The sequence below is a fragment of the Labrus mixtus genome, chromosome 15 (genome assembly GCF_963584025.1).
Source record: "Labrus mixtus chromosome 15, fLabMix1.1, whole genome shotgun sequence".
NCBI classification, from domain to species: domain Eukaryota; kingdom Metazoa; phylum Chordata; class Actinopteri; order Labriformes; family Labridae; genus Labrus; species Labrus mixtus.
In genome coordinates this window covers 9,685,715-9,706,123 of record NC_083626.1, presented here as the reverse complement: position 1 = coordinate 9,706,123, position 20,409 = coordinate 9,685,715, and the positions used below count along the sequence as shown (strand labels likewise).

Here is a 20,409-nt window from a genome sequence, read left to right as displayed (position 1 = left end):
ACTCTCGAAGTTCTTCTTCATGAGGACTTTGGCAGTAATCTAAACTGCAGTTCCTCGAGTGTCCACTTGAGGCTAGTGTGAAAAGTGAGTCCCCATAGAGCCCCATGTTAAAATGTCCAACTTGACAGCAGAAATACACATGTGTACAGCCTCTCTATAGCTCATTTCTCTACTCATGACAACAGTATGGGTGGGGAGTTTTTGTATAAATCGCCAATTAACTATTCTGAGTTTAATCCATGCATAATTAGGGGTGTGGCTTCTTTGATGAGGTCATGTCGTCGGTGTCTTCTTCCTATGAACAGATTTCGATTGCACTACAAAAATGACACCAACAGGTTAAATCTTTCGTGAATTTTTATTAAACAATATCCACTCAAGAATAAATTCACTAATTAATTCTACCAAATTAATTGGTTCACAGTCGTGTAAACTTCACGTAGGCTGATTGAAGCCCACTTCCCTTCAGATTTACAATAACCAAAAACAGACGAATTAAAATGAATCATCTGAACACTTTAGTTCAGGTATCTCACACGGTTCAGCTCTCTGATAAACACAAATGATTGGACTTTAATTTTGAACACCACGATGGAATCCATTTTTTAAATACAAAAAAAAATTTAAAGCACATCCTAAAATAACTTTACTCCATCAAAAGCTGCTGTTAAAATTAAACTTTTTATCGTGACATTCCTCCAATTTGCTTTTATTGTAGCTGTTATTAAACACCACATTATACCTATGTGAAGGCAAATAACTTTGAGTAGTTACGGGGCGTCCATGGTCAACATGTTGGCGGCTCTTCGTGAACAAAGGAACACCACCTGTGATATATGCTGATGGATGGTTTATATCAACCTGGGTGGGCTCCTGTCACCACTTTGGAGGGACAGATTGTCTTTACGATTACTAAAAACAGTCCCACAAAAGCTGGGAGCCTTCCAGCAGAAAGGTTGAGTCTTGGTTCCTGTCCAGAGGACTGGAGGACCAGGGGGTGCAGCATTGGCCTGCAGGTGCTGGAGGGTTTTGGGGTATTGGAATTTAATGACCACCAAGACTTCGCTTTTCTCCACTCGTCCAATCGAGCACGATGAATGTTATACTCATGGACATGAATATGAAACCGAGAGCTGTGAAACATGCAGCCTGGAAACACAAGAAAAGACACAACGTAGGATTCAACTTTTGTTGTTCTCACTTCCATTGACTTTGTTGTTCTGCTGTCTGCGGGGGTGGGGGAATGAACCTACCTGGATTTTGGGTCTGGACTTCATGGGCTCCTGGTCAGTGGGGACAATGCGGATGTAAAACAGTCCTGGAAGGATGAAGATCAGACTGGGAGCAGTGGTTGCACCTGGACAAACAGAGAAGACAAAATAGATCAAGTCATTGTAATTCTTCAACACAATAAATTATCCTCACTTTAAAAACTGTAACCAACTGTACAATTCATAAACCATCCATCTATTTTATTCCGCTTATCTGGGGTCGGGTCGCAAGCCAATCCAGCGCGCCCTCTCCCTAGCAACATTTTTCCTAGCTCCTCCTGGATTCTGAGGTGTTCCCGGGCAAGATTGGATATATAATCCCTCCACTGAGCTCTGGGTTTTCCAGGGTCTCCTCCCAGTTGGGCGTGCCCAGAAAACCTCAAAGGCGCCAAGGATGCATCCTAATCAGAAGCCTAAACCACCTCACCCCTTTGGTGTGTGCAATTTATTGTTGTGTGTATTTCAGATTCACTGCTGGCTGTAAAGCAAATTGCCCCTCGGGGATAATAAAGTTTACCTTGACCTTGACTGTCTCTTTTCGATGTGAGGAGCAGTGGATTTACTCTGAGCTCGTAAGTCTGAGCCTAGACACCTGGAGAAAACTAATTTTTCAAAACTTCACTTTTGGTAACTACGACCCAAAGTAAGGGGTAAGAAAGAAGAGCAACTGGTGATTTAGGCTCAGCATCCTCCAAACCATGGCTTATGTTCCAAATCAAGACTTGGACAGAGGACAAAGTACGCTAGCTAGCTACTTCAAAAACAGAGCTAAACTCGGCGTCAGTAAAACCAAAGAGATCCAGGATGCTTCTTTTTAGAAACTAAAGATAGATGTTGCATTTAAAACTGAAACTAATGACTCAGTTTGTTTTTTTGATGACTCCATTTTTGCCAACGAGTATGAGTCACATAAGTGACAGTAAGAGTGAATTAAAAGGACACACTAGCCATCGAAAAGACTGAGAGTTAGGGTCTGTTAATTTAAAATACATCTCACCAGTGATTCCAAAGATGTCTCGAATGTTGGGAACGAGGATGACCAGCAGGTTGACGGCGAACAGCAGACACATGGCGATGGCGATGTGACGCAGCCAGTGGAAGGGTCTACCTGGGAACAGCAGCTGCAGGAGAGCGCGACGGATCTGACAGAAACACAGACGCTGATTCAGTATGATACCTAGTCAGTGTGTTGGAAGTCATCATTATTAAAATTAAAGTGCATAATTTATTGTTCATGTGTGCCATTAACAAATGTTGGAAAAAGTGAACGCAGTCGGTTGAAAATCCACAAAATAAACTTTGAGTTCTGCTCCTCATGTCTCATGAAAAGGTGTCTTAATGATCTCATTCTGTATTCCTGCATTCTGTGACCTGTTTACAGTGTTCTTACAGGAAACAGGACGACGGGGACGGTCAGGGTGACGGCCACCAGGACGGCCAGACGAACACAGAGGATCAGGGTGTCCAGGGGATCCACCTTACTGTAGGTATGGAGGAGCTCTGCCTCCGTGAAGCCTACATCAACACAGATACAGAAATATAAAACCTCATCCTCAATACACCGGGATACGTTTGCAGATGATTTAAAGAGAAGTTTCCTCACCGTAGAAGGTCAGATATCCAAAAATGGCGGTGAAGAAGTACATGATGAACATGCCCAGGATGGAAACATTTCCGATATTCTGCATTCTCCTCTTTGTTGGGCTGAAAGGAATCAAAGTGTTAGATGTTTTAGTGATGCAGTACATCATGAGTGTTACAGCTCTCAAACATGAAATCAGCTGCTGTCATGGATTTCTTTTTTTGGCCATCTGTGCAGGTTGTAAACAAAACTCCACGTTAGACAATTAAGGTTCAGTCACTTCCTTTGACTTTGAGATAAAGTGGGCAACACACTTTGGACAAATGTTTTTCAAAGTTGTCAATATTGGCCTTTCCACACATGCACAAATCTCCTGAAAATGTCTCGAAATTCTTTGGACCGGGCTGCATTTGTGAACGCAAATGAGTCGACTTAAGTCGCTTTTTTTATGCAGTGAGCTTCTGAGTAAAAAATCAGGATGAGCCCAAGTGTGAACACTGCAGGTAAAACTCATTAACATTTACTGCGGGTGAACGAATGGGGGCTGTGGATCAGTGGTAGAGTCGGTCATCTCTCAACAGGAAGTACGAGGGTTCAATCCCAAGCTCCTCCTGCTGGCACATTTAGGGTCAAGGTCAAAGTGTCCTTAACCCCAAGTTTCTCCCGCTGCTTCGTTGGCGGTGAGTTGTCTGAAGGCTAAAAACACGCTATACAAGCTGAACTATGTCCCATGTTTATATCCTGCGACTGTTGTTGAAGGGTTGTTATTTTTGTGTAAGTAATGAGGATGCTTCACACTCGACTCTACTCTGAATTTTTCCAATTCCATTTAGAGTAAGGCAAAAACTCCCATTGTTATGTCGGACTCTGTCGCTTTGTCTGCTGTTTTTTATTTCTGCAGCATCTTTTTTTTACATCATGTGTTGCCTTCTTGGACGCAAAAACCCCTCCACTCCCCTTCCCATCTTTCAGGGAAAACTCCACGCTGTTAGGGACATGGGAATAAGCAGCTCGGTAGCAGGCTGTCCTGAAATGTTCTCGACATTTTCAGGAGTGATAACAGCTTTAAATCCCTACAGGGTAGAAGTACACCGCAGTTATTCAGAGTAATATTCTCCTATGGCAAGGCTACTCAGCCAAATTGTGCTTGAGTCAGGACCACTAAGTCAAGACTTCCTTTGCAGTTAAGTTATATTTGGTGGTATACCTCTGCTCCTGGACCTCCCTGCCCTTTCACATGCTTACTGTTCATGGAAAGCATCGGGCAGGAACAGCACACATTCCTGCCCTTCCCGTGCATTCGAGGAAAAGCCTCGGCAGGGAGAGAAGCAGCAAAACACCAAACAGAGCAGGCATCACTGACAACATAGTGACATGGATTTAGGCAGACTCAGCATGAAAGAAGGAGCCGGGGTGGAGGAGGGCTGCAGAGGGAGCAGAAAAGTGTAGCTTAAATAAGGCGGCACGAGTGTGATGAGCCAATTGGCCACTGGCCATCAGCTGATGAGGGTTGCATCAGCTGTTATCAAAAACACTAGCGTGTTCCCTTCTGGAAAGATGTGAAACTATTAACCGCAGAGACTCTGAACATCACATTGGATTTCTCTTTCACATCCCTCTACCTCGGAAAAATTCCTGAAGGTCTTGGTAAAAAGGACATAAAACTTAAAAAAACATAAAAAGATTCTTATGGTGGCAAGTAAAAAAGTGATTACTAAATGTTGGCTTCAGAAGAACCCTCCTACCATGAGACTCTTGAGGAACATTGTGAATTCCATTAGCTTTATGGAAAAAAAATAGAAGAATATTGGAGAAAATGGGATTCATACAAAGATAAAGACTCCTAAATATATCTTGTTTCATTAGAATGTACCATCCATTATGTACTGTACCTGTGCCTTTTACATTCTTGTATTTGATCTTATTCATACTGTCTTGCCCAAGCCCTCACTTCTTCTGTGTTTCTTGTAAAACAAAAATGAAAAATAAAGTATAAAAAATAAAATAAAAACACTAGCATGTTAGCAGAGCACGACTCTGTGGCCTGCCTGAACTGTCGCTACGCTCAATATTTGGAAACCAGAGTTGGTGCTGGGAAAAACCTAAATGGTAGCTGAACACTTGTGTAATTTGTGACCCCTTACACTCAAGAGAGCAACTTCAAAAACCAGAAGAAAGTGGATGCACTTAAGAGCATGTCCTTATATCTCATTACACTGTAGGAACTAAAAGGTGTCTGGCATACGAGCGGTGGAAGTGCTCGGTGAGTACAGTATGTGAGGAATGTGATAACAGGTGCATCTTACTTGCTCAGCTCCGTGTAGATGGGAAGCACCTCAGGGTGACAGACGAAAGCAAATGCCAGGATGGGGATGGTGTACGCCGTCTGCAAGTCAAGTAACACAGAGACATCACAAGCTCGCCAGGAAGCTCATGAACCCTACACCACCCCATGAAACACGATGCAACCACAAATAGTTCCCGCACTGTACACGTGCTGAGCACTGACTCCTCTGAACACAGATCACCATACATGAGCAGCTTGAATGGTCATATTTTTTGTAAGGGGAGTTCGGGGAGTGCTTTCTCTCTGACCTCTTGGTTGACAGTGAAGAATTTGGCCGTGCACATTTCATCTGGGACGACGGGGCTCACTGAGAAGTTTCCGAACGCTTCCAGAGGACAAGGGATGTTGAATCTTTTGTAGATGACCTGATGAAGCAAAGAAGAGTCATTATATTTACTCCCACCCAATCGTCCGTTAATAAACGGGTTTAAGGCAGCATGGACGTGACATGGAGAGTTATTTTGTCCTGTAAAAATGTCTCCCACTTTCCCAAAAGTGTTGCACAGATTTCAACAACTTGAACGGCAGTTAATTATGTTTTTATGACCACGGTCAGCGCAGCTCAAACCCTCAAATATTTAAAGGTAGGGTCAGTGGCATTTTTCTTTGCAGCTTGTAAACACAACATTTAAACTGGGCTCCTCCTCCTGGGCTCATCGCCCGTCAGCTGCAGCTCCCAGAATCATTTTTGTCATTCTTTGTTTTGTTGTTTAGTCTGGCGTTTAAAATGTTCCCTCCCGGGTCTTTAAATCTCGATACTATAAGTTTTCTGCTCTGAAAAACACACTTTCCAGGAGAACAGGTTGATAACAGCACACAGATCGAAACTTTATTGCAAAGTAGTTTTTGAAACAAGAGCTAAAAGAGGCTAAAATGCAATGAGTCTGTTATTTGATTCATTGGTTTAAGAATAATATTGATATTGAATCTATAATTTAACATGCAAAACATGCAGTTTATAAGGTAAATTACTGCTAGGTAAATTACAAGCTATGATCTGTTAGTGGCTGTGATAGGTTAGCTCAGTGGTCGATAATTTTATAATTCTAGTGACTCACCGAAGAGAGAAAGAAGACCATACAGGAGAGAGAGAAGCCGCTGGTATAACCGAGATACCCTGCAGAACATGAGAAAAACAAACCCTCAAAAACACGTTTGGTCACTTCATGAATTACATGATTCTCTTGCTCTTGTTTCTAGCAACGTTTTACTCATATTTGTGAGCAGAACTGGTCCTTAATTCAACAAAGGTTTGTGGAAGCCGTATTGAATTGAGCTTATACGTATACATTAAGAAAATAACTGCAGAATATTTCCAAAGACTTGAAGTAATTGTTAAAAAATGTCCAAAGTATGGCCCTAAAAAACAAAATCGGTAACATGAGAAGAAGTGACGTACCGAGGTGTTTCATCAGGGTCAGCGGGAGGATGATGCACACCGTGACGATGATGATGAGGTAGTTTCCATTCATGAACCATTCACTAGAGGGAGAAAACACAACATGACACGGATGGTTATTTGTCTTTACAGATTCTGTACTGGAACACAGAGTCTGTAGGCAGATGACGTTTCTTCTTTTTTTTAAATCAGAAGAGTTCTGCATTTGTAGTCTGCAACTGAGAACATTTCTAATCTTTCGTTTCTTCTTCTATTGCTGTAAAAGAAATCACAGCAATGATTCAGGACGTCACCTCCTTAAAGCCCCATTTCCATTAAGTGGTGCGGTTTGGTCCAGTACGGTAAATATTGATCTAGCTTGCGTTTCCACAGCCGATCGTACCTTGACTTTGATGGCTGGGTGTAAGCAAGATGGCGATAGCCGCGTCAGCTACTTTGGAGCATTACATCATGGTAGCGCGGTGCAATGCAGCCGCCCATATATTCAATGAAAAAAAAACAACAACACACAATGTCCGGCATTTTGTGTTCTTCCCCAGGAAGGTCTGCACCTTTGAGGTCATCAGTCAGGCGGTGCTACCAAAAGCATAAACAGTCTTGAAATTACTCCAGGGGATATTTTAGCATGTCACGTTTTGTGTTTGTCCTTATTTGCTGCTGTCGCACAGATAGTGACGGTTCTTTCCACCAATCAACGGACTGCAGTGTGTCTAGCTCCACCCTTTAGGGTCCAATCAGTACTCCTGGAACCCCAACACAAGGGTAGCTAAAAAGTAGGACAACACGGAGCGGTTATTTTGGTACCACTCCCAACTTTTCACGGTGGAAATGTCAATAAATGCGTACCCATTGGAACCGAACTGAACCAGACCGCTTGGTGGAAACTGGATTTTTGTGACACATTCCCTCATTACCATCATAAGTATGAAGTATAACAGGCAGTTTAATTTTTTATCTTCTACTCTTGTACTTGTGAAACTGATGATAAATTACTTTCTGGTTAATTGAAAGGTGTCATCAGTACTCACCCCGAGCTGGACGTCTGGTTGAGAAAAGCCTGTATAACCAGCGGTAGCTCAGATTTGACGATGAACAGGTAACTGGACATGGCTGCAGAAGAGAAAAAACAGAGAAAAGGTGTTTTTATAAGTCAACATCTCCACGCATGTTCCTCCAAAAACTGTGATTTCCCACTCCCGATGAGTGTCCACCACCACCCACTCAAACAACACCAATGTTTCAAATACCACACCTGTATGTCAGAGTCTTACCTCCAATGTTATGAAGCGTTATGATGACCGCTGCTAGAATCTTTCCAGTATGACCGAAAGCTCTCAGGCCGAGCTGCTCGTACGCACGAATACCTGCAGAGAGCAAAAACAAAGAGGCATGTTTATGAAGTGGAAGTCTTTTGTATTTACACAACTGGGCTACTACGATGAAATATGATACGATACACTCGATTCTCTGACTCTTAAGGTTGCATCCAGTATTATTATTTTTCAATAAATAATAAAATGCTCATGAGACATAGGTAAGAGGGGAACATACTCAAAATATATTGTGCCAACATACTCAAATACGGGTCATGTGACGTACTTCCCGTCCAAGCTTCATTTCTGCCTTTTGTTAAACCAAATCTTTAGTTTTGTTTTTTGCACTTGGGGTCCTACGTTCCTAACACTGTGACACATCCGTAGACCTTAGGTAAACTACAACAGTTTGTAAATCGATCGTCTTACCCACAACGCCCGCGCTGGTTAGCAGCAGATGGATGGAATAACAGGATAAACATGCGATACACGTCAGCAAGAACCTGCAAAAAGTACAGATACAGTACAGTTTCATTTTCTGTGGACCTTTTCTCGAAACAAACAAGGACAAATGTATAGAAAAATATCACTATTTAGCCTTATAAGTCTACATCAGGTCAGGTCTTCCACAATGTATTTGACGTATGGAGATTATGAGTTCATATGATTAATTTAAAGAAAACAAACATTGTAATGAAACACTGCATGCTTATTAATCATGTGTTTCTATATTCTGTCTTTGTGTTATAAGACACATTTAGATTTCTTACTGATACTTGTCCACTCTGTTTATTTGCTAACTTTGTCTGTTTGTGTTTCAGAAACATTACCCAGAACACACTATGTCATAACTTTGTGACGTACACAACTATCGGAGTTGAGTAACATGCACCTTGTCTCATCGTGCGTCTGTTTGTCGACTGTCATTTTCAGAGAACTGCATACAGTGGTACAGTGTGTGTAGGGGTGTGTGTGACGGTCATTTGGACTCTGTGTACCACCGCCGTGTGTGTATTTGTATTACTCACAGAAAGAGGACGATGCCAGTGTTTGACATGGCGTACGACAGACCCAGGATGCCGCTGCCCATGATGGCGTTGCTCAGGTTAAAAACGGACATCCCAAAAGAGGTTTTACCCTCAAACTGGAGAAGACACAAGACTGTAAAGTTAACTTTAAAGACATATTAAGGGATCTTATTATAGCCTGTATTTGTATGCTGTCACAAAACAGTGTAAAACCTACCATACCATATATATATAATATGCAACTGTTGTGCATTAATATTTTAGTTTTCGGGGGAACTCACTGCTGCTTGAATTATGTTAATTTTCAAGTGCAACTGATATGTCTTTAAATGATTAATACAATTGTTAAAATGAAAAGAAAACATATTTTTCTGATGGCCTACTACGGCAGCACACCGCCATCAACATGGCCAAAAATGGTGAGAGTCTTTGATTGTGTAGCCCTGTACCTACGGAGAAGCCTGCGTACGTAGCCTGACGCGTTCACCTCCTCCAAAAATGTGTAACTGTGTCAAAACAGCGTAGACCCCAAGCCCTGTGATTGGTCTAGATTTTCCTCTCCTGGCTTGGGATATTGTGATACCTAGTCTAACTAAAGCGGCAACCTCCAGTGTTGAAAAATTAAGCCGATGCAAAATCCTGCAGTTCCTCAAGTGTCCACTAGAGGCTGGCTGCAGAAGCACAGGAAGTCACATGCACACCCATTCTAAAAAGCCTGTTTTTACAGGAGAGATTAACATGTTTACAGCCTGGTTAAAAAAAACAAATAGGTCTGATTAGCTCATGTCTCGATCGATAATTTAAGTCCTTTGTTTGTATCATGAACCTCCATGTGTTTGATGTGGACTCACCAGTATTTTAAGCTAACAATGCTATCAAGTTAGCTGGGAGTGATTAGTATAAACTGAATTTGGGAGTCCACCATTGTTGTTGTAGTCCACGTACTCGCGCAGGGTTATTCTTTCTCTTGTACTCACGTCTGTGAACTGAGCTGTCTTCGATCCATCGCTCTTGTGTGGCAGGAACTTTTCCTCCTCAGGTGGAACTCTGTGATAGAATAAGAAACACGTGAGGAATAATCAGCTTAAAACCATATGTAACTCTGATGACCGTCAGTCTCAGCGTACACCTACCCGCCATCCGAAGGCACTTCAACGTCATGGTGGTGGTTTCCATTTGATAGCTTCTGCAGCTCCATATTATGGCAGGTACATATGATGACTTATTTCTTTGGATAGATGGCAAGTTTCAAATCAGGGAATCTGAAACAAAAAGGACAAAATTTTTACTTTTCTCATTTTCAGCTGCAGGTTTGTCTTTAACCTTTAGTGTGCATCACTTTCCCGCAGTTTGCAGTTTTGTTCTTCACGGCTTTGACTTCTTCATTTTCAGATATTTTGGTATTTTTGCCTTTTCTTTAACTGAATTTGTGTGCTCGCTCGGGCTGCCCTAAAGCTCATAACTTTCTTTTTTTGTCTTGTTCATCTCTGCATCGGAGTCTTAAAGTTTTTGGTATAACCCTCTCAGAAAAAATCACTGTGGCAACAGCAGGCATCCCTGTTTAATCTGCTTTCTCCCTCCGATTATTAAAGAAACGTTGGCAGGTGTCAGTTGGCTTGTGTTTATATCAGTATGAGTGTGCGTTTTTGCAGGTGTGTGAATTTGAGCCGTGCATATAAGACAACTGAAATGCACATTGACAACTGTGAATGCTCCGTCATGCCAGACAATCCGGCCGTACAGAGTGAGCACATAAATCTTGAGCTTTGGTCGTGCATCGTAAACAACTCAGTCGTACAGTGTGAGCTGACACTCCACTTTTTAAAAAAATCGCACAGTGTCCGCCGGGCTTTACTGACGTCACACAAGGGGAGACAAAAGGAGATAGCGCCCTCTGCTGGTTAAAAAAAAAAAGAAAAGTTTTTTGTCAAATTGATTTAAATTGTCCATTGTAAAAATTGTATTGCGAGATATTGTTGGCCAGGACGCTCCTGAAAATGAGATTCATGATCTCAATGAGGTTTTCCTGTTTAAAGAAACTTCAAATAAACAAATTGTTACATCCCTACTAATCACAAGTAGTATGGCCCTTTTTTATGTGTTTTATGCCTCATAATACAATGTTCATCTGGACTTTTCTGGTGAATGTGGCTTAGATTAACTGTAATGAAATATTTCGACTATAAATCAGACATATTCGCTTAGTAGGCTTTGACTTTTGGCAGCCTAGGATCTCACAGATTTTTATTAGCTAGATCATCTGTTAATGTGATCCGTACAGTATTTATGATTTATGACACAGGCTTCAGTGAGAGACGGAGAGAGAGAAAGTAAATTAGGGGAGTTCAGCAGCTCGGTTTAACCCTAGGCTATCAAAGTACACACGTGTCTGTGTCGGGTCTGCATGTACCGACAGACAAGCCAATCAAACAAACAGTGCAGAGTTTCTCCAAGGACTCAGGTCAAACACTATATGACATTATTAACACACACACACATTCACCTCGTAGTGTTTGTTTTGTTAAGATATTACACAAAGATGTCGAGACCTTGGTTATTAATGTGATCAACTGAAAACTAACCCACAGCAAATTGGGTAACTGATGGGCCTCTTCGATTAGAATTCATTATGTTGCTTGATTAGCACATGTCTCGATTGGCACACAGGAGGCTTAAAACCTGACTTACACCTCAAAAATGTAACTGTATTGGTGTAGACCCCAAGCCCTGTGATGGTCTATATTTTCCTCTCCTGGCTTGGGATATTGTGATACCTAGTCTAACTAAAGCGGCAACCTCCAGTGTTGAAAAATTAAGCTGATGCAAAATCCTGCAGTTCCTGGAGTGTCCACTAGATGCTGGCTGCAGAAGCACAGGAAGTCACATACACACTCATTCTAAAAAGCCTGTTTTTACAGCAGAGATTAACATGTTTACAGCCTGGTTCAAAAAAACAAATAGGTGTGATTAGCTCATGTCTCGATCGACACACACTGTACAGGGTGAATTTTTTAAAACGGTTTGTCAGGAGGTTTAAAACCCGCCTCAGCTCCAGCTCTCAGCCTGTCGTTAGGTCGACTGAAAGTTAGACTGAGACAGCATTTCAATCATGGAGACCGCCATCAATGGGACTCCAGCGTCCCCTGCAGGAACAGACGGGTGACGACACTCAGGCTTCATCCAATATTGACTGTAGCGTTGGTCTCTAAACATCTCCTCTCATCACTTTATTGACAAACAGAAGGTATTAATCTCTCTTTGCTAAAACAAACAATGCTACATCAGCCAACATGTGCCAACATCTTTCTGAAACCCGAGCTAAAAGCAACGTGGCTGTGCAGATAAAGAGTGTGGAGAGCAGCCAGGCCCATCCGGCTCACTGAACCACAGACACACAGATAACGGCTGAGAATGACCTCCTGCTCAAACATGACTGACGGGCCACTTCCTCAGACTTTGACTCTCTGTTCGCTCGTCCTCATGTGGGCTCTATTTGTAAATACCGTCCCTGGGAAGAGGACCTTCACGCTCATGCTGTGTGTGCAAAACCGATAAATTCTCAAATATTTCAAAGCGAGGTGGTAAAGAAATGTGTTTGAATCAGGAGAAAATATAGTTATTAAAGCTTCCTTCTGCTGTAACACAAATCATTTGATCTTTTTGTGGAGGAGGTTGTCATGCAAGTCCTCTTGGGTACCTCTAATCTTGTGTGTATGTGTGTGGAAAATCATTTCAGTAACAGGGATTTTGGAGATACTGACAGATTTCTGGAGCAGCAATCATTGGTTATACGGCAAATTTATCTAAAATGTTTGTTTTTTTAAATCAGTATTGGGGCGCCGGTGCCCTAGTGGTTGGTGGGCGACTCCCATGTACAGAGACTACAGTCTTCCAGAAGGGCGGCCAAGGCTCGAGTCCAACCTGTGGCTCCTTTCCAACATGTCATTCTCCACTCTCTGTCTAGCTCTCTGATATCTGACTCTATCCTGTCCTATCTCTAAAATAACGGCCCAAAAAGTCTAAAATTAAACCGTAAAAAATACTCAGTATCCTTCTTTCCATACTAAGATTTGTTAAGCACATGAGTCTTCAGCATTATGTCCAAACATGATCAAAAAGTGTTTTCACGTATCATTAGCTTCTTGTTGTTTTACATTAGGTGAATAATCAGTCTCTGCAGGGATCTATCCTCATTAAGTACTAGTTCAGTGAGGTTGAGTTTATTTATTTTGCATGAAAAATATGCAAAAGCAGAAAATGAAAAGTACATGTGCAGGTGAGGTCATATCTGTAATCCACACTAAATGACATACGCCAGACAATACATCCACAAAATACCAAAAACAACCTAAACATGGACGCTCAGAAACTCCACATAATAAACATATATCAAATAAATAAAGATCATCGAGTAAAGTCTGGTAGATCCGCATGCTCACCTGTCACTATCTGACGGATTGTTTGGAGGTACACCCGCCCACCCTGAGCACCAATCAGCTTCAACAGTGTCCTGCCAACGTTTTTTAGACCATAGACACGTTTACGAATGTAAACAGAAACGTCTATTTATGCCAGACTCTGGGCTCAAACATTACGTAACTGACAGAAATCCGCTGTGGAGATTATTTTAACCTGAGATTTAAAAATACGATGTCCAGCCAGCACAGAAACCAGCAGGTGTAAACACAACAAGGTAAATTAAACTGAAGTGAATAAACACTTGATCCATCAGAACAAAGGACATGACAAGTCCAACATTTGGGTCTTTTCTGATTCTCTCTCTCTGAGAGCGAGATGTTCAGATGGATTTCAGGCTTTTGAAACTATTTCATCAATCTCCATTTCTTCCTTTAATGCAGAATGAATGCTCATAAGAAGACACTGACGCTGTGTTTCTGGGCATCCTTCTAACAGAGTCGATCTTCCTGATTGTTTTGACAGTTGTAGTCTTCATCCGAGCTCTGAGATCTTTGAATTGAGTCTCATTTTAAAGTGAAATCATCTGTCATTTCTATATTCGTCTTCAGAGAAACCGTTTCTACTTTTTGCAGAAACCACAGAAACACTGCTTCTATTTACTCTCTCATGCGGACTAACCTCGGCTGGGTTTGTTATCTTTCTTGCAAAACACCCCAAAAATACTGCAAATGCTGCATGCTATATATATATATATATATATATATATATATAAATATATTTATATATATTTATAAATGTATCAGAGACAGACCGATAAATCAGCCAGCCGATAAGCCCCCCCTATTATTGGTATCGGCCCCAAAAATTCCATATCGGTAAGGCCCAACATTTTTATTTGTTTTTTACCTGTACTATTTAAACACTCTCTACCTGCAGAAAACATATTCCTTATCTTTGCAATATATTCTTTACTTGTAGCAAGAATGCTGCAGAATACTTCATCGCCTGTAAATATTTTTAAACATCGTCCCTCTTCTTTTCCTGCTTGAATTCAAGTTGTTTGTTGCTGATGATTGCCTGTAGCCTTTATGTTTGTGCACTTTTGTGGTGAAGCATTTCTAAAAGGCTTTCTCTTCTTATTCAATGTTATCGTTACTAACTCAATCATCATTCTGACAACTCAATCAACAAATAAAAGTCTTCTAACCGACTAACTGATAATCTTCTGGACCGCAGCTTCAAGTGCAGACCGATTGCTGGTTAGCGTAGCTTAGCATAAGGACTGGAGGCAGGGGGAAACAGCTAGCCTGAGGCTCTCCAGAAACCCAAAATAAATCGAGCAACACCACTCAATAAACATCCATCTGATTTATTGAATCTGTGCACAACTGAAGGGTCCCTGAGAGCGTCTCACTCCCGGAGACAAACTCATTATTTCCTACATGTTGGAGATTATACTTTTTATTTTTTACATTAAACACAAGGTTTTTGAAGCGCCATTAAGAGGCTAAAGAAAGCCTTTTCCCTGTTTAGACATCTCAGACACAGACCGTGTTTTCATCAGGCTGTGACAGGACACAGAGACCACCACACAGTGAGGTGGGGGGGGGGGGGGGGGGGGAGGGAACATATAGCGTACAATGTGTGCCTGACTTAGGCCCTGCCCTGTTTTCCAATCATGGACTGTGCAGATATCTATGGCCTTATGTAATACTGTCACCTATAGCCTTATTTTTGAAACCCTCTGAAATCTACAGCACGACACACATGTCTCCTGAGCTTTAGTTTAACTCAGCACCAGAGAATAACCACAACTGTTTGTTTTTTAAAACGCTCTTACCCTCTTCTTTTGTCATGAACATCTAAAATACATCTCATTATTAGTGCCTTTTAAATGTACAGTCTTAAAATGTTTAACATCAGAAAATAAAATTGCAAACAGAGCAGAAACGATATCTTTATACACGCTGGCAAATATCTAAACTCCCTGTGGTGCAAAGACTTCAAACACTGCAGCCAACTCCGACTATATTTATACAAAATTGCATTTCAGAAGAAGCCATTTTTTAAAACTTAAATACTTCTAGGATCAGGATACTTCTGCAAATAACACTGCAGTCTTTTTAATAATCATGCTGCTTTCTGCTAATAACTTTAAGTTTGAGGGCGTTTACAGTAAATAAAAAAAAGGGGTTAAAGTGTCAAATCTGTAAGAAAACATCTGGAGCACAGCTGGATTATGTGCCCCACACAATGAGTCTAATAAGCCTCTACAAATCAGAGCCCATGAGCTCTGCCTGCTCTCCTCTCCCATGGTTCCCCAAGACTCGACTCAAGTGTCCACCCCACGTGGCAAACACAGAAGCTCCAGCTCAGACAGTGCAGCATGAAGAAGTCACTAACCTGCAGGAAGACGCTCAGCTGGGTCCTCAGAGCTCAACGCGCAGGAACCCTGTGAGCTGGACGTCCCGGGATCAATGGAGCAGTTTGGGTCTTGGGGGGGGGGGGGGGACGGGAACACTGGCCTGTTTTTGGAGCCCAGCAGAGAAGCACAGGGAGAGGTTTGAAGGGGGGGGGGGAGAGAGGAGAGGAGAGGAGAGCAAATGTTGGAGCAGGAGCAGCAGGAGAGAGGGAGGGAGGGCGGCTGGAAATGACGGTTTCAGGTTTCTGGTGATGTCACATGTGAAGGCAGTCCTCTTAAAAAAGTTAACTGTGACTTTCTCTCAGGCCTCTGTTGATGGATGGGTCTGTGGGGAAATGTCTGGGCCTCCACACACACACACACACACACACACACACACACACACACACACACACACACACACACACACACACACACACACACACTGGACCTATTGAATTGTTTCCATGTTTCAGCTCTCTTCCCAGTGCTAACAGTGGAAATATGTTGAGATGATAGGCGGTGTTGCATAAGAGCCTGGCCCCTGCTCCTGCGTCTGCTTCTGCTGCTGCTGATGCCTGGAGAGCAAACTGGAAAAAGCTAGCCCTCATTAGATCGATGTGGAAACCAGCCAAACTGGAGGTAAATATATAAACCAGTGTTCCCCCCTGAAGTGTCCGAGGTGTCCCGGGTCCTGCAGCTGAACCGGGCAGTTTGAAACAACAGATGGTCCAGGATACACACATTCCCAGGGTTATTTTGGTGCATTGTTCCCACACAGGAACACAGTTTCAAATGAGTATGTGTGTGTGCTGATTAGACGTGTGTGTGTGTGCTGATTAGAAGTGTGTGTGAGTGTGTGTGTGTGTGTGTGTGTGTGTGGAGGTTTGGCCACTCTAACAATGTTCCTGAAGACATTTGATCCGTCTCGTTATGATTTAGAGTTTGCGAAAACGTTTTGAAATGCTTTTCCAACCTGTTGAATCATTCACTCCCCCTACTTCTGTTTAGCTAACAGATAGAATGTGATTTTAGACAACGTAACACTTCCATGCAGCCTAATCTGAAATAATCATGTTGTGGTTGTGAAATTTTGTTATTTTTATTTTTTATGTTTTTATTTATTTACATATATTTTAATCGGTTCACTGCTTTATTCCTGTATTTAATTTGACTTAATTATCATTTTTGTTTGTCAGGTCTGTTTTTGTTTTTTCCTGTTTGTCTTGCATTGATAGTGTTACTCTTGTTGGGTTTTGTTCTATATCATTTGTTGTCTGGTATTGTACTGTTGTAAAACACTTTTTGTGTGTTTTCAGACATCTGGTAGGAGATAAATAAAAGTGTCTCAGTTCCCCTTTGCATCACTTGTCACTTTATCTTACCCATTCACTGCACATGAACTGCAGGATTCTGCACTTCCACATTGGCTTCATTTTTAAAAACCAGACGTTTCTGCTTGTTTGAGACTGGACAGCGGGCTTCCAGGTCACTGAAACCCCGCCTACCAGTGACCTGCAACAACAAACACAGAGACGCAAAAGAAGGAAACTACTAAGTGCTGTTCTGTGTTACATATTTGCATTGCAAGAAAACATCCCTGATGAAGTCGTGATGGCCTGACACATTGAAGCCCAAAGTGGAAAAGCATTCACACTAACACTGTGTTAGCGAACAGTTTCCAGTTGTTGTTTTTTATGAGACCGCGACTAACTCATGTTGTCATCTCGGGATACTTTTCTGGCAATCAAGAAGACAAAATAAAATTCTGGTCACTGTGAGGGGATGGACGCTGACACGTCCTACTGCCATTGCCCACACTAATGAGGTGAGTTAAAATAAAACAAAACAAACAAGTTAGGACTGTTTCTGTGTTTGTTTTGTGTTTTTGCAACTCTGGAATTTAGATCTTAAAGATCTTAAAGGCTTTATATGCGATTTTTTTAGATCCAGCAGATGTCGCCCTTGAGCACCAGCATGAAACCAAAACAACTTGCGGTGCATTGTTGTGTTAGCATGCTAATGCTAGCGATCTTTATTATGCTCGTATCTTCACACTGCATGTAAATTTACCTGAAATGAGCGTGATCTAGAAACACAGTTAAGCAGTGAGTACAGTATGTTATTCTTCTTTTCTCTAGTCCCTCAATTAAACAACTTTTATTCGCAAGGGGAGGAGTCAGCCGTCGGGCCGGCGATGTAAACAAACTGAAGATAGGACTCTGAAAACTCTGAAAACATCACAGATAGTGGGACTCGGGTGTTACACCCATTGTAGACAGTCATGACTCACAGAGTTATTTTCAGAGGATATACTTGATTTCGGTTACATTTAAGTGTGAAAAATTACATATAAAGCCTTTAAGGAAGCACCCAGAGATTACTATTTATCACTGGAAAAATAATTCTTAATAAAATGTATGGATGCATATCTTCCAGATCTTTGCTTTTGTATACTGCAAATAGATTTTATGGATTTGATGTTGGTGTCCACAGGGAGTTTTCTTTGCTGCAGTAGTATTTAGATAAAAACAAATCTAAGATGAACTACATGTGCTGTAAACTAAAATGTTATTGTCAAGAGGCGCCTGGTCCTCGGAGAGTCTCTGACCCTTCCTTGCCCTCAGTGTAGTTTGTGGTTTCAGATTGTTACACCTCTGAGTGAATTTCAGACCGCCATCTGGAATCTCCACCAGAGATCCACATTTCATTTCGACTGTCTTCACACAAAAACAAGAAAGCACTGCTCAAATTCAACACACCGACACGGTTATCGTCGGAGAGAAACGTATGAGTGTGTGAGTTGGAGAAAATGAGCTGAAATCTAACATGTGCATTTTGGTTGCAGTTGCTTCTCTGCTACTCAGACTTTTCCTCAAAGTCATTTTTGTGGTATTTTTACACTTTTGTTATTGGTCAATACTCAGTTTGGTAAAATATGATATCCTTCACATCATTAATCATACCACACTTTAAACCCTCCACCTGTCACTGGGCAGACTGTTGGCTCTGCTTCTAACTCTCTATTTATATTGTGTGATTCATTGCTGACACAGAGGCTTCCCCCTTTTGGGTGGAGGCCCATATCTCAAGATGGCTTGCATATAGCTAGAGTCTACATGCAGGGAATAAACGCCACCATACCCTACCACTAGCTCGCTCGCAGTGAGTTCTCCTGATTATGTCCTGCTGCATTCTCACATCAGCTCACTCTGACTTTCTGCAGAATAAATACGAGAATCCTGGAGGAGAAACTCTGCACAAAGTCCGAGGTATAAATTCGGCTGTTAGCGTTCACACATGCAGCCCGCCCCAAATCAAATTTTTAGGAGTTTTGTGCAAGTGTGAAAGCAGCTATATCAGACGTACACCCACAGTATGTACATTCAGCCACCAGGGGGCTCTCAATCAAAACAATAACAAAAGATGACGTCCAGGCTGGCGGGGAATCATGGGAGATATCCTCTCTGCTACTCCCTTCCCCCACTCCCGATGAAAACAAACTCTGAGCTGACCGTAGTCATGACAACCGGGTGAATCCGACCTGAGGAAGAGAATATGTTTAACGACGAGCTAATGTATCAGAATAAAATTAACATGACGTTTTTATCACAGCAGCTCATACAGCAACAGTACGGCAGCTTTCAGTAGCAGCTCACGCTTCCTTATGCAGCAGTCTTTGATGTAATAGTTGTGTTTCCATGGCAACTAAAACATATAGGCCCTGTCGACAAGCCACGTCCTGTTACAACTATAAAATGAAGGATTTCTCTGGCTTTGAAAACTGTTGGAAACATTTGAGGTAATGTGAGAACTCAACACACTGGAGTAGTCACCCCCCTGCTGGTCATTTGAAAGAATGCAAGTTTGAGAAATGTCTGTTTTTTTCTTTTCTGAGCTTTTGTCTTACCTGGCCCGATCATTGCAAAAATGAAATGTAGGAAAAATCATAGATAACCAGCAGAGTGGCCATCAGGTCACACATGCTGGCTTCACTGCCTGCACAGAGTGTACGTATAAATAGCTGCTGTCCCCACAGGATTAAAAAAGAGAGGGAGAGAGCCACTGCCTCTCACCTGGACTTACACGAGGAACACACACACACACACACACACACACACACACACACACACACACACACACACACACACACACACACACACACACACACACACACACACACACACACACACACACACACACACACACATACACTCTCCAACACACACACAGCTTTAAGAGAGTTTATGAAGCGATGATGTGTTGAGTCAGGGATCTGAACTGCTCACGTCTGTGTGTAGAAATAATACTGGAGGGAGTTCATGATACTAACATGTGGAATGGCACGCTAAGGTGATCATGTTTCAAATATTTCAAATATGATAACATGTGTCTCATGAAAATAAATCTCAGACTGATTAATAACTAAGAAAAGAGTCAGACTGCATTTTTCATACATTTATAAACAAAAACAAAAACCTTGATTTAAAAGGTTTGAGGTTCACTTCCTGACAAAGTGTCATTCAAATGGAGTCAAGTATAAATCATAAAAATAGAAATATTTATATCTTTGCGGCTGTGGCCCAGTGGTAGAGTCGTTTGTCTCTCAACCGGAGGGTCAGGGGTTCATTCCCCAGCTCCTGTGTCCT

At 41.8% G+C, this 20,409-nt stretch overlaps 1 protein-coding gene across 1 annotated transcript; it reads right to left on the bottom strand.

Moving 5' to 3' along the window:
• Positions 1–344: 344 nt before the first annotated feature.
• On the bottom strand, positions 345–15,954 carry LOC132989529 (sodium-coupled neutral amino acid transporter 3-like). The gene is made up of 16 exons (XM_061057219.1): positions 15,763–15,954; positions 10,074–10,202; positions 9,918–9,987; positions 8,941–9,056; positions 8,342–8,415; positions 7,871–7,963; positions 7,628–7,709; positions 6,600–6,682; positions 6,259–6,317; positions 5,449–5,565; positions 5,160–5,239; positions 2,875–2,975; positions 2,662–2,786; positions 2,269–2,413; positions 1,254–1,357; positions 345–1,149 (listed from the first exon to the last, which is right to left on the bottom strand). The coding sequence occupies exons 2-16, from the start codon at positions 10,136–10,138 to the stop codon at positions 1,045–1,047; spliced, it is 1,419 nt and encodes a 472-aa protein (XP_060913202.1). The 5' UTR covers positions 10,139–10,202; positions 15,763–15,954; the 3' UTR covers positions 345–1,044.
• Positions 15,955–20,409: the final 4,455 nt, after the last annotated feature.